We start from the raw sequence: 12,985 nt of genomic DNA on the forward strand, positions 1-12,985 counted from the left end.
GGTTTCAAAATTAGGTTAACCAGATATAAAGATCTGAATAAACACATTTAAGGATGTGGATATAAAATATGTGTGTGTGTGTGTGTGTGTTAGTGCTATGATTATCTACTCGCAATCAGGTCAATAGATGACAACCAGCCCGTTACCTTGACCCAAATTTAACCAGCTCAAACATTCCTAAACTTCAAAGGTTTAAGCCGGTGCCAGATATTTGACCCGTTTGAAAGCCACACCTTCAAATCTCCCACTTACAAGAGTTTCATATCCTGATAAGATAAATGATTTATATAGGTATCAATAAAAACATCCAAACAAGCGCGTTATGTTGCTCATTCTTTTATTACTTTATAAAACAAAGTGCAGATGAGAAAGAACAGAACTTTTTTTTCCAAAAACCTGCAAATAAACCAAGAAAAAGCCTAAATAATTTATGATACATAATTAACAGGTTGTATTTACATGAAAAATATATTGAGAAAAAAATCTGTACACTTGCCATTATGAAGGCAATAAAATAGCCAGATCTCTTCCTGGTAGAGGTAGACAAAAAACAAAAAGGAACATACAATAATTGACAACGAACACAGTTAAAGACACGTGGAATCGAAAACAGAGTGTGATTCAAGTACAAATACTCCCCCTAAACTCCAAACCACAACAAGCTATGTGGGATATCCGATACGCTTAGATTTCCAGTTTGAACATCGAATGCAAACTTTTGTCTTGAAAATTTAATCGGGTGCAAATTACAATCAACCCCTTATGTTTACCATCCTTTGGATCCAGCCAAAATGTTACAATAATGGTGTACGTCAAAGACACAAGGTGAACGTGTGATGATAATTTACAGATAACTATACTTTTAACTGGCAATGAGTTAACATTTAAACATACAGTATATGAAACATTAAGACTCATGAACATATGACTGGCATAGAAAGTTACTACACCGAGAACGTTTCTTGCATTGACCATGCGTGTTTTTAAACAGAACTTAGCAGATTTCCAAACTCTCCTCACGGGTATTGAGGTATTTTTCTTTAAAGTCAGTCAACAAGTGTTGATTTGTTAGTACACGTCACTTCTCCATCACAGTCCTCAGGTCTGCTGGGTGCAAGACGACCCAAATTTAGTCCGAGACAGCTCAAAGTCTTTTGAGCTTTTCTAGTTTGGCTCTTAACTGTTCTTGCCTCTCTTGAAGTTTGTTTTTTTTCTGATTCAGTTTCTGGCTCTCTGCTTCCAGATTCCTGATGCTTTCTTTAGCGATCTTTAAAATCACAACCTTTGACGCTTTGTCGTTACTGGACAGTTCGGGGACGTTGTCTCGAAGTCTCACAAAGCAGTTCTTCAACTCGTTGCGCCTTTGCCTCTCCATCACGTTGTGAGTCCTCCGCCTCTCCTCCTCATCTTCCGTGTCCGCCCCCTGCCGTGACGCGAAGCTCCGGGAGCGCCCCGAGCTGTGCGCGCTCCGCTGGGAGTCTCCGAGCGCACGGGTGCGTTTGAGAGGAGGAGAGGGCGGGGCCGGAGGCGGCGAAGCGGGACGAGGGGCGGCGTAGTTGTGCTGCTGTTGAATTTCAAAATGATGGCGCTTGAGTGCGCGCTGCTGCTCGCGCCTCGTGTCATCCAGCTGCTGCTGGTGTTTCGAGCGCGTTAACGTGCTGGATCGCCTGACGGTCACGACGTCAATTTCCTCCTCTGTGCAACACAAAATATTTAAAGTATTAAACTCCGGTAAAAACGTAGTTAAAGCAAGTTTAATATTGCATAGGCATGCGCCAAAAATAAAACGCGTGCAGGTTTTATAAACTTGTAAAAGCGTTTGCTTAATGTATAAAGTACTGCAACAACCAAAAAAACTCACCAGAATCGCTAGTAGATGATTCTCCTCCGGTGGAAAGTGAACCATAATCGGATGTGGACTCAATTTGTTCCTCACTATCCAAAGGTAAATCGCCGCTCTCCAGAGCCTGACAGGCGAGCGCCACGTTGTGGCAATCCAGCGTAGAGCCGGCGATCTCGGCAAAAATCTGAGTGTCAATATCGGAGAGCAAGGGACTCGTGGAGAGTACAGCGCAAAGTTTGTCCTCGATATGTTTATCTCCGCCGGAGGGCCATAGACAGTCCTGCGCAAGCGTATCGTCCGCCGCCGCTGAAGTAAAACCACAAGTCCAGTCCAAATGGAGAAAGTCGCTGTCCTCCATCAACAGTTCCGATACCAACTCCAACTGATCCACGGACGATAGAGGCTTCCCGAGTCCGGGCTTCATCGGAGGAGACTGTGGCGGCGTGGGGATGGACTGCAAATCTTTCATGAGACTTTGGCAAAACTCGTCGTCAAACAGCAGCGGTTCCGACTCGCAGAGCCAATCGTGCGATGGAGAGCAGCCTTGCAACATCTTCAAAACCTGACGGGTAAGCAGCACAAAATCCTTTAAAATCACAAACAGTGTTATCCAAATAATATCCGGCTACGGTTGAGCTCGTTTCTAACGGCCTGCGAGGTGTTTATCTTAAGCACTGCCGATTTGTAAAGTTTCCCGGCAAGCACGGCCTATTTAAACGTGTTTACAATAGTTAACCCGCCCACTGTGGGCGGAGTCGTAGTCCCTCAGCGACATCACTGAACAGCTGGAAAGACCCGGCCGGTACGAGGGTTTCATTCCGTGCAAGTTTCCAAAAGATTTGCGATGTGGAAAAAGCAACTTGCACGTTAAAGTTAAGTAGACCAAGTAATCGTAAACGAGCAAAGTATGTCAATGTCGAGAAGATGCAGTAATATCTGAAGGTTACGAACAACGCCCTTACTTATAATATCAATAAAATAAAAAAGGGGAAATGTTTAACAGTATAGTAAAGTCAAATCTATGTGAATCGAAAAACTACTTTTTTTAAAAAAAAAAGCATATTAAATAACAAAAAAATCCAAAAGTCATGAAATGACCTAAAACATGTATTTAATTACATTAAAGCAACGTCCAATCGCATTAAATAACTAATTCATTTACGTTTAAACTAATGCACACCCTGCAAAAGCATGCGAGAGGTTCACGTGGTAGTATCATCTGGCTGAAGCCGGTATGAGAGACCACATGCGCGAGAGCAAAGAAAGACATCTTACCTTTCTTTAGAAAACGCGTCGAGAAAACAGCAGGCAAATGTCTGCAACAGCTAAACTTCGCTCTAAAAAGATCGTTTAGTAAAATTTAATTCAAAAAACGTTCAAAACCGGCAAATCCTCGTTGCGGCATGACAGCGCCCACGCGGACAGAAGAAGGCGGTGGGTGTGGCGACCGGCGAACGGAGACCATTTAATTTTAAAGACCGACGCGCTGCCGTGTCCTTCCACTTGAGCAAACTCGCGCCAAAACTCATTCGACAAACGTTGAATGCAAACCGGTATTATAATAATGCCTAAATATATTTCGCACCCGGTTGTTTCGTTTAATCTCTCACGGAAAAGCGACCGAGAACCCAATGTTAAATAAACACAAAGTAGGTCTGACCTAGTGCCCGGCGGAGTGATCTTGCACTCAATGAACCGTCAAATTCCAAGAAAACTAAGGCGGGTTCTGGCTCGCACACGTGTGTGAGTTCACAAATGCCGGGTGCAGTCTCTGCCTCGCGATCGCGAGAGTGGTGTCTATAAAAAAGAGAAAGAAACCGAGATCACGTTGTGCCGTGGTCTGTTTTGGCGGGTAATATACGTATAAGGACATAATGTTCTTGAATACACACCCCTCACATGCAAAGTTTAAAGTGATGATTTGGCACGTCACCAAAATACATACAACACAAACTGCTTATACAACGTATGAATACACTCCATGTTTGCTTAGTGACTAGCTTTTATAAAAAATAGGCTAAACTAATAGGAAATATATATTTACTGTTATTACGTAACAAAAGACATGTATCCTGCTCAACACGTGCAGATCGAGGTGAACCCCCATGCAATGTCCTCAGGTGACAAGAGTGATTTATGAGTCTCGTGTGAATTGAACATATGGGCAGAAGCCAAACCTGAGTATGCAACAAAGACGTTATAACACTCTCAAGTATGTTCAGTGTAGTGATAACAAGGGTGCATGCTATATTTCAACTAAAATATTAGTAAGGATAATAAAATTCAGCCTATTCTGTATATGCATTCATGAGGAAGACAATGTTAGTGTGCCATCTAGAGGACAATGAATAAGTGTGCCAAGCCCCAGTGAACTCCAGACAGCATTACAACACTTCCCTTATAAGCAGTGCTGTGTTGTGTGCATCCCTTGTGTCTATAATACATACAAATACAAAACAAAATAAGTTAAGCAATTGCAACTAAATTTTATAGTTACAGGAACTCACCACTAAGTTGAAATGACTTGTAAAGTGTGTTAATGGATCTAGTCTCTTTGCACTTTGATCTACAATCTATTTCGTATTTGTTTTTGTTTAACCCTGGAAAAGCAATATAATGAAAACCACACAGTGTACAAAGACTGTTGTTGTTGTAATGCATGGGAAGATGTGACATGGATGTAGGAAAGTAGAAAAATATATCTTTTTCATTATTAAACTTTTTACTGGGAAGACAAAGTTTGCATTTGGACCGGCTTTGATGTGGTCTGCAGTGCCAATGTGTGCTTATTAAACTCAAAGGGAAGCATTCTGGATTCAAGTACTGTGTTTAAATGTCTCACATCAGTCATACATATTGCATCTAGTTATCTTTCGAATAACTCCCACATGCTGTCCAGCTACATGTTGGATAGGCAATTCAAATCATCAAACAAAGTATACCATTGTTTTTAAGATGAACTAATCAGCACTGCTTAAAGAAATGTGACGATGTAAACACGTCGATTGACTTTTCTTTCTTATCAGGACTGTATGAAATAGAAAAACATGGTGGGACGGATGTACACGGCAAGATAAGCATAAGGAGCACAAAGGATATATTCACACGCTGTCATCGGCAGGTGAAAAAAACTGATGAGGTACGTTGTGTGATCAAGGTGGTGCTTACAGAATGACTACAGTCTATTTTTAAAGACACAATGGAAGAAAATAGGGACGGTTCCGTGTACATATTTTCTAATTTCAGTGCTTATTTTGACTGATTTTGAAGAGATAACATATAAAAAAAAAAGTTAAGCTGAAACTAAAAACATGTCATCCTTTCTAGGGCCTGACCCAGGGGTGACACAAGTCCGCACCAAACCATTGGTTTAAAATAGGCTCCATCTTTTCACGTTCCTAAGAACGTTCGACCTGTAACCTCGCTGACTCAGGCTGGACCTCCCCACGTTCCTCACGCTCAGATCTACCACAAGGTGTTGTAAGAGAGATTCACAATGGCATGTCGTGGTTTTACTGTTCACCCTGATAATATTGTCGTCTTTAGTGAGGGGTGCAGGGCGGGAGGACGAGGGAGATAAGACACCTCACAATGTTCTTAGCAGGCAATCGCACGTTGCTACGTAAGCAGCCACAAGTTTCTTTAGAAGTGTTTGGTATGTGTCGGGGGGGTTGGGTATGTGTTGGATGGTCGCCTGTAATTTGGTGATAGGAACTCCTTTAAACTGAGAACTTGCTCTCTTTATCACAGGGGTCCTAATGAAGATCATTTGTTGATGCTTTAACATATCTTTATAGTCACAGACTGTAACTGACGCCTCAATGAAAGAAAGAAATTCATAGAGAACCCCCATATTGATATTTACTCATCTTTGTTTGTGACCAATTTGTGTCCATTTAAGGTGGTTAACTTCATTTTTAGACAGGACAGTAAGATATTTAAACATCAAAGAGTGCACAGAAGTCAACAAGTCAACCATTTGAACAAAAGGGAGTCTTGGGGCATATACGTAAAAAGTTTCATCTTTTTTAAGCAATATGCTGAATGCTTACTCTAAAACACCTAAATGAATGAATAAATGTTTATGACTACGACAAATCTTTTACAGGAGATGTACTATTTAAAGTTTATTTTCTCACTCCACGCACTGTCAAATGCAGCATGAAGTTAAAACAACTTGGTTTGCCAGTCAATTCACATTGCTGTTTTTTAGTTTTAAATAAAAAGTTGACATAACTTATAAAAACAAGTTTAAATGACTTAACTTAATTTGTTAAATTAAAGAAACAAAAAAATATATGTTGATTTGACAAAAATGGGCCATTTTTTACAGCGTGTGCTGTTTAAAGAAACTTTTTTGAAAATATGCTCATTTTCCAGCTTTAGAGGCTGTTTACACTTGGCATTTACATGCGTTTTCATCGATCGGATCACAATTGGACGACGTTAATGCCAGGTGTAAACGGTGTTCAAAACGTTTGAGCTCATCCACTTTCGACCACATTCAGAGGTAGTCGAAAACCCTTTCGATCAGATTGCTTTTGTAGTGTAAACGCACATCCCTCCGCCCATTTTTCTAATCTGAGGTATTAAACACAAGTTTTACGTCTTTTCTGACTTCTGGCGTGAACGCACGGTGAACAGCGCTATCTTTAGCCTTTCATTGATAAAACTACTGCGGGTGATCTCAGTAGTTTCGTTCATTTTGAAAGCGTGTGAAAGTTGCGCAATCCTATTTCATCAATTGCGCTGAAAATTCAGAGAAAGCTCTAACATATAAACGTACAAAACACTGTGCAAGCATGCTTACTTTCTAAACAAGCTGCGGACGCCGACATAATATTAGTTTGCGTCCATATAAACTCATAATTACTCCCGCTCTCGTTTGAATGACAGCAGAGAGACTCGCCCACCGTCTCATGGACCGTCCCCTCACAGTATTCAGGACAGAAGCGGTCGAAAGTGGACAAAAGAGGCGGATTTAAATACCAGGTGTAAACGTGATGTGTTTCTCTCGTCCACTTGTGATCCGATCGATGAAAACACATCTTAAGTCTAAACAGCCCCCTAGAGTTAAACATCTGAGTTTTATCGGTTTGGAATCCATTCAGCCGATCTCTGGGTCTGGTGCTAGCACTTTTAGCATAGCTTAGCATAATCCATTGAATCTGATTAGACCATTAGCATCACGCTCAAAAATGACCCAACAGTTTGGATATTTTTCCTATTTAAAACTTGAATCTTCTGTAGTTACATCGTGTACTAAGATCGATGGAAAATAAAAAGTTGTGATTTTCCAGGCAGATATGGCTAGGAACTATACTCTTATTCTGACGTAATAATCGAGGACTTTGCTGCCGTACCATGGGTGCAGCAGGCGCAATGATATCACACAGCACCCGAAAAAAGTCCCCTTGGTAACTTTCAATAGCAGGGGACTATTTTCGGGCACTGCCTAAGTATAGTTCCTAGCTATATCAGCCTAGAAAATCGCAACTTTTAATTTCCGTCAGTCTTAGTACACGATGTAACTACTATGTAATTATACAGAAGAGTCAAGTTTTAAATAAGAAAAATATTAAAAATCTTTGTTCTTTTTTAGCGCGATGCTAATGGTCTAATCAGATTCAATGGATTATGCTAAGCTATGCTAAAAGTGGTACCGCCAGACCCGGAAATCGGCTGAATGGATTCCAAAATGGTAAAAGTCAGATGTTTAACTCTAGGGGAGATGGAAAATGAGCCTATTTTCAAAAAAAGTGGAGTGTCCCTTTAAACCACATTGTTTCATAAAGATCCATTAAATCACTCAAAGATATAAGTAAGATGAGATGCAAATTTATCTTCATACAAGTGTATGGATTTGGTTTAACCATTGGGGTTGTGTAAAGAAAGTGTTTGTGCTGCCTTATTTTGAGTTAATATAACTTAAAAATATTAGTTACATTTTGAGGCAGCTATTTTTTTAAGCTGAATTAACTCAAAAATTTATGGCAGCATGAACACTTACTTTTTCAAGTTGAAACAACAAATATTTTTTATGGTTTGTAGCTCAATAGTTATGCATTGCTTTGACATTGGAAAACATTGTGGGTTTGATCCAAGAGATACACATGCACTGTAAAAAGTGAAAAGTTTAACTTAATTCAATCTAAAAACATGAAGTTTTCAACTTAAAATTTTCTCTAAGTAAAACGAAAGTGGAATTTTAAGTAAAAAAAGCTTACATTGTGTGGGTGTTACCAATTGAAGTAATATTTTAAGTTGATCCAACTTTTTACAGTGTACTAATCAAATGTATTTTGTGCACTTTACACTTTGGATAAAAGCGTCTGCCAAATGTAATTGCTAGTTTCAATTAAAACCCACCCTCTCCAGAAACTATGCCCCTGCCTCCCTAGTTTGTTAGTGTTAACAAAGTTTAATTCAAGCATAAACCTAATGGGGTGCACAAAAAATAGAGTAGAGTAAAATTGAAAGTGTTCATTGATGAATTTTAAAGAAGCGGACCCCGTTTACTGTTACTCTTTCTGTCGTGGCAGGTTTCACTTCTGCTTTTAATTCACTGTCAATTTGACCACATACCACTAACAGTTAAGAGTTCTTACCAAGGGCCCCTCAAATGGGGATGAATCAGCCGATATACCGCTATGAACGTTACTTATGCAATGCTTTCTTTGTGCAGGGCACTCAGAAATGCTTTTCATAAATTATGACTGAATCTAAATAGCAAAATGATACAATACTAATACTATTTTGAATGATAAATATGTTGTCTATGATGCAGAAAGTACCCAAGTTCATTCCTTAAGTGTTAAGTGCTTATTTGAATATCTAAACCTGAGTCAGAGCAGTAGTAACACTGTGTTTCAGTCAGGTTCCTGAGTGAGTCATGAATCATTTACACAGGTTTGTGCACTGGTAAAGACCCTGGCTCATGTGCTTGTTAAGTTGTGACAAGAATTCCATTTCCGGGTCCAAGCCTCCACTCACTTCATATGAAACTACAATTGCAACAGTGCTGCTTATTTAAGATATATTTTTATAAACGTACTGAGGTATACATTACATTCTCCAAGCTCGTGACGTCCCAGACTACAATACTTAAAATATATAAAATATAAATTACTTTCTGGCTATCAGGAATTTCAGTATGGAGATAAAGATTAGGTTTGAGATTACTCTGTAAGTGTATATTAGTAGGGATAGTTCACCCAAAAATTAAAAAAATTCTGTCACCAAGTACTTACCCTCAAGTTGTTTCAGACTTGTATAAATGTCTTTGTGTGCTCAGCACAAATGAAGATATTTAGAAAAATGATCTGGGGCACCATTGACATCCATATTATTTTTTCCTACTATGGATGTCAATGGTGCCCCTGATGTGCTTTGTTAGAAATTTTGCTGTGTTCAGCAGAACAAAGACATTTATACAAGTCTGGAACAACTTGAGAGTGAATAAAAAAATCACAAAATTTTCATTTTGGGGTGGACTATCCCTTTAAGGTATCTGATGGAGCGTGTATAGCCGGAAGTTGTGGCGTGTGATGTCAGACTTAACAAGCGGATCGGGACACTGCTCATTTCCAGGGAGTAAAAGTAAAACATCCCGAAACAATTTGCAAATAAAAAATACTTTGATTAATCTGTTATGAATTGCTGTTATAAATGTTAAAGGGATAGTTCAACCAAAGCTTGTGACATCCCAGACAACAATACTTTAACAATTCATAAAAGATGAATTACTTTCTGCCTATCAGGAATTTCAGTATGCAAAATAAAGATTAGGATCAAGATTATTCGGCAGTTTTACTCTGAACTGTGAGTGTATATAAGTATCATTTGCTTAAAGGAATAGTTCACCCAAAACTGAAAATTTTGTCATCAATTACTCACCCTCAAGTTGTTTCAGACTTGTTTAAATGTCTTTGGGTGCTCAACACAAATGAAGATATTTAGAAAAATGATCTGGGGCACCATTGACATCCATAGTATTATTTTTTCCTATTTGGATGTCAATGGTGCCCCTGATGTGCTTTGTTAGAAATATTTTTGTGTTCAGCAGAACAAAGACATTTATACAAGTTTGGAACAACTTGAGGGTGAATAAAAAAATCACAGAATTTTCATTTTGGGGTAACTTATCCCTTTAAGGCATCTGATGGAGCGTTTATAGCCGGAAGTTGTGGCGTGTGATGTCAGACTTAACAAGCAGATTGGGACACTGCTCATTTTCCAGCATGTAAAAGATAAAACATCCCACAACAATTTTCAAAACATATTTTTTTAATGAAAAATACTTTGATACATTTTTCATTCATTTCAGTTGAATATTGATTTAAAACAATAAAGAGAAAGTTCACCCAAAGCTTGTGACGTCCCAGACAACAATACTTTAACAATTTATTAAAGATGAGTTACTTTCTGCCTACCAGGAATTTCAGTATGAAAAACAAAGATTAGGATCATGATTATTCAGCAGTTTCTCACTGCACCATGAGTGTATATAAGTATCATTTGCTTAAAGAGATAGTTCACCCAAAACTGAAAATTTTGTCATTATTTAGTCACCCTCAAGTTGTTTCAGACTTGTATAAATGTCTTTGTGTGCTCAACACAAATGGAGATATTTAGAAAAATGATCTGGGGCACCATTGACATCCATAGTATTCTTATTTCCTACTTTGGATGTCAATGGTGCCCCTGATGTGCTTTGTGACAAATATGTTTGTGTTCAGCAGAACAAAGACATTTAGACAATTGTGGAACAACTTGAAAATGAGTAAAAAAAATCACAGAATTTTCATTTTGGGGTGGACTATCCCTTAAAGGCATCTAATGGAGCGTTTATAACCGGAAGTTGTGGCGTGTGATGTCAGACTTACACTGCTCATTTACAGCGAGTAAAAGTAAAACATCCCGCAACAATTGGCAAATTAAAAAAATCTTTGATTAATCTGTTATGAATTCATGAAACATTTCAGCTGAATATTGATTATAAATGTTAAAGGGATAGTTCAACCAAAGCTTGTTTTGTCCCAGACAACAGTACTTTAACAATTCATAAAATATGTCTATCAGGAATTTCAGTATGGAGATAAAGATTAAGTTTGAGATTATTTTGTAAGTGTATATTAGTATTATTTGCTTAAAGGGATAGTTCACCCAAAAATGAAAATTTTGTCATCAATTACTTACCCTCAAATTTTCTTTGTGTGCTCAACACAAATGAAGATATTTAGAAAAATGATCTGGGGCACCATTGACATCCATAGTATTATTTTTCCTATTATGAATGTCAATGGTGCCCCTGATGTGCTTTGTTAGAAATATTTTTCTATTTATTTGTGTTTAGCAACACAAAGACATTTATACATGTCTGGAACAACTTGAGAGTGAGTAAAAAATCACAGAATTTTTATTTTTGGGTAACTTATCCCTTTAAGGCATCTGATGGAGCGTTTATAGCCGGAAGTTGTGGCGTGTGATGTCAGACTTAACAAGCAGATTGGGACACTGCTCATTTTGCAGCATGTAAAAGATAAAACATCCCGCAACAATTTGCGAAACAAAGAAAAATACTTTAATTTTTAATTAATTGATTATCAGCTGAACATTCATTTCAGCTGAATATTGATTTTAAATGTTAAAGTAATAGTTCAACCAAAGCTTGTGACGTCCCAGACAACAATACTTTAACAATTTATAAAATATTAATTTATTACTTTTTGCCAATTTCAGTATGGAGATAAAGATTAGGATCAAAAATATTTGGCAGTTTAACACTGCACTGTGAGTGTATATTAGTATATTTTGTTGTTCAATTAAAGGGACAGTTCACCCAAAATTGAAAAACTGTCATCATTTACTTGCCCTCAGGTATAAATTTCTTTGTTCTTCTGAACACAAAAGATATAATGAGTAACCAAACATATCAGGGGCACCATTGACATCCATAGTATAAATATTTTGTGTGCACTGCAGGATTTTGCGATTGAAATGGCCGACTAACTACTGAACTGATTGTCCCACAAAGTGCCCAAATTTCATAAAAAACAGAACTCACAATAAATCATTGATTTGTTTAAAGTATACACGCAAGCCACAAGGCTCGTGCGAAGATTTAAAATGTCATTGCACACACAACCACACACACACACACACACACACACACACACACACACTCATCCATCCACTAAGACAACTAAAAGAACAGAAGGAGCTCAGTATTAGAATGAAAAACAGATGCACGCACAGACAGACCAGGCCTTCAGTCTCTATAAGAAACATCTGTTTATGTTAGTATAGGAAAACTCTCCATCCGAGAGACAAAACCTAAACTATGTCCTAATATAAAATTCCTCAGGGCTTTCACGTATGCACTTACAGCAGACAGTTCAAATCAAGGTCATCGCTGCTTGATAAAGCAATTCCCAATTTAATTCCTAATCATTTACAGCAATGCTCCACAAATAGTAAACAAAAATGACGTCATACATTCTAAAAAATATGCTGGGTTATTTATAAAATTTTTATAAATTTGGTTGTATTTAAAAATAAACAAGTTTTCAAGCCATAGAATATTTTTGGTGCATATAGTTTGTCTCACAGAAAGTACATTGGGTTTATAAATCTGCTTGTTTCAAAGAGTCATGGGACACCAAAATGTACAGCATTCCTTTATGGTTTTACCACAGGGGTCATTAAACCTTTCAATTTAAGGTAATTTCAAGTGTAGCTTTCACACGCATGCAAAGTTTAAATCTCCTTTTGTGAAGTTCACATGGCACCCACATGAGTGTTCAGAAGGAATGTAAAGAGGAGGATCTGATTTGGATCTCTTCCTAGAAAGTTCCCATCAGGATACTTCTAGGAATTCTAGATAGTAAAGTGTTTAAGGGAAAAACTGTGAAGGAAAATACAGTCTATGGAGAGAGAGCGAGAGAGATGACTTAAGATCAGGCAGAGAAGTTGATTTGTGGAGTGGAGCGAAACAAGATAGGCAGAACGAGAAAGGGCATTACCGTAGTACACCCATATTTAGATCATACCGAGAAAGAGTGTACCACCGGGTGTAAAAACGACTCACAGATGCCACGGGGGCCCTGTATCAGCGGAACATTGAAGACGACATCAGTTCCT

General features: G+C 38.2%; 1 protein-coding gene across 2 annotated transcripts; it reads right to left on the reverse strand.

The window, feature by feature from the left end:
• Positions 1 to 320: 320 nt before the first annotated feature.
• mych (myelocytomatosis oncogene homolog) lies at positions 321 to 3,521 on the reverse strand. Of its 2 annotated transcripts, none has more exons than XM_073815248.1 (3): positions 3,504 to 3,521; positions 1,862 to 2,405; positions 321 to 1,695 (listed from the first exon to the last, which is right to left on the reverse strand). In XM_073815248.1, the coding sequence occupies exons 2-3, from the start codon at positions 2,394 to 2,396 to the stop codon at positions 1,145 to 1,147; spliced, it is 1,086 nt and encodes a 361-aa protein (XP_073671349.1). In that variant the 5' UTR covers positions 2,397 to 2,405; positions 3,504 to 3,521; the 3' UTR covers positions 321 to 1,144. The 2 variants fall into 2 exon arrangements, with proteins under 2 accessions (XP_073671349.1, XP_065135700.1); XM_065279628.2 differs by lacking the exon at positions 3,504 to 3,521 and adding an exon at positions 3,119 to 3,420.
• Between the last annotated feature and the right edge of the window lie 9,464 nt (positions 3,522 to 12,985).

Source organism: Paramisgurnus dabryanus, chromosome 7 (assembly GCF_030506205.2).
Source record: "Paramisgurnus dabryanus chromosome 7, PD_genome_1.1, whole genome shotgun sequence".
Taxonomy (NCBI): domain Eukaryota; kingdom Metazoa; phylum Chordata; class Actinopteri; order Cypriniformes; family Cobitidae; genus Paramisgurnus; species Paramisgurnus dabryanus.